Source organism: Sitophilus oryzae, unplaced genomic scaffold (assembly GCF_002938485.1).
Source record: "Sitophilus oryzae breed Bouriz unplaced genomic scaffold, Soryzae_2.0 scaffold_376_pilon_pilon, whole genome shotgun sequence".
NCBI classification, from domain to species: Eukaryota; Metazoa; Arthropoda; class Insecta; order Coleoptera; family Curculionidae; genus Sitophilus; species Sitophilus oryzae.
This window is the reverse complement of record NW_022146947.1, coordinates 283,579-285,355: the sequence shown is the minus strand read 5'-3', so window position 1 is coordinate 285,355 and position 1,777 is coordinate 283,579. Positions and strand designations below refer to the sequence as shown.

Here is a 1,777-nt window from a genome sequence, read left to right as displayed (position 1 = left end):
CATCTCAATTCGAGCTCTGATCTCAATGTCTGGGTTTAGGTCTTCACTAATCCAACTGCCCAAATATCTAAACTTTGAGACTCTTGCTATTGGTGTCCCACCTACGACTACCTCCGTTGCCTGTCTTGCATCTCTATTTATCACCATGACTTTTGTTTTGTTTGTATTTATCCTGAGACCCATTGAGTCGCCCACCGAGGACAGTCTATCAAGAAGTCTTTGCAGGCCCTCAGTGGTGTCTGCAATAACGACGGTATCAGCATATCTCATGTTGTTAATCAGCCTGCCATTCACTTTTATGCCGTCTTCTGATCCCTCAAGCGCATTTCGAAATATTAGTTCGGAGTACATATTGAAGAGCATAGGGCTCAATACGCATCCTTGCCTAACTCCACACTTGATAGGTATTGCTGTTGTTTCAGTGTCCTGTAGTTTTACTGTCGCTACTTGTTGTTCGTATAGCTTTTGGATAATTTTCAGGTCTTGAGTATCCAGGCCTCTTCTTTCAAGGATGCTCAGCAATTCCCTGTGGTTGACGCAGTCGAATGCCTTCGTGTAGTCTATGAAGCATAGGTGTACCTTCTTTCGTTGATCTCTGCACTTCTGCAAAAGCACCGATAGCGCAAACAGGGCTTCTCTCGTCCCCAGTCCCTCGCAAAATCCCATTTGCTAGCTCACATTTTCTTCGGATTCGATTATGCAGAACCTTTAAAAACAGCTTTAGAACTTGACTCATCAGACTTATTAAACGAAACTCATCACATCTTGCATCAGTTTTTTTAGGAATAGGTATAAATGTCGACCTTAGCCAGTCCCGAGGTATGTTTCCGGTATTGTATACAGAATTGAAGAGGTTTACCAATAACTTTAAATTGTCTCCGTTTATTAGTTTTATCAATTCTGGGTAGATGTTGTCCGGTCCAGCTGCTTTCCCGTTTTTGGTGTTCTTTAAAGCTCTCTCGATTTCTGAGATCATTATATCTGGGCCATTTTCAGTTTCTATTTGGGAGTGAAAAGAGTGGCCACCGTCATCGAACAGTTCCCTTATGTAATTGGTCCATACCTCCTCTAGTTTTTGTTCGGTTAGGATTGGTTTATTCTCACCGTCCACGATTCTGGTACATGTTCGAGGTTTGTGTTTCCCAGTGACTTCTATATATACTAATCTGAATAATATCCACTCATATTTTAGGTTAGAAATAACATTATTAAATTAATTTTTATACCCCGCTGGCAAGCGAACCTTTGGGTCGGCGTTTACATGTATAGGACTGAGTCGTTATGGCAATCTAGTAAGTCGGAGTGAGCAAGAATACGAAGTATTTATTACATAACTACTTAATCTCACGCTAGATTCCATGCGCTTGGGAAAATACGCGCCTTCTCTCTTTATTCAGTACATCTTATTTTACTAAGCGTGTTGACCGTACTCTTCGTACACATGAAAACCGGCACCCAAGACCAGAAATGCCGACCCTTAGTATTGTATTATTTATTACTGCAACACAGAATATGTAACCCAAAACAGATAAAATATCAAATAAATAAACAAATAAATAAAAACGAAACAAAAAACAACAACAAAACTAACTAAATTAAAATAAACAATGTAAATAGGAACATGGACATGTTAAGAAAGAAGTATTGGGAATTGCCGTCATAACCAATACAGGTACCTAATCGCGATATTATTTGAAGCAAGAACAAATTGAATTTAAGTGCGATAATAAGATATTTTTTTACGAATGGAATACCTTGTACCTACAGGGTATCCCAT

The 1,777-nt window shown here is 39.3% G+C and overlaps 1 protein-coding gene across 1 annotated transcript; it reads right to left on the bottom strand.

Moving 5' to 3' along the window:
• Nucleotides 1-505: 505 nt before the first annotated feature.
• LOC115885174 lies at nucleotides 506-1,777 on the bottom strand. The gene is made up of 2 exons (XM_030903988.1): nucleotides 1,755-1,777; nucleotides 506-1,166 (listed from the first exon to the last, which is right to left on the bottom strand). Exons 1-2 carry the CDS (start codon nucleotides 1,775-1,777, stop codon nucleotides 506-508), a joined length of 684 nt encoding a protein of 227 aa, XP_030759848.1.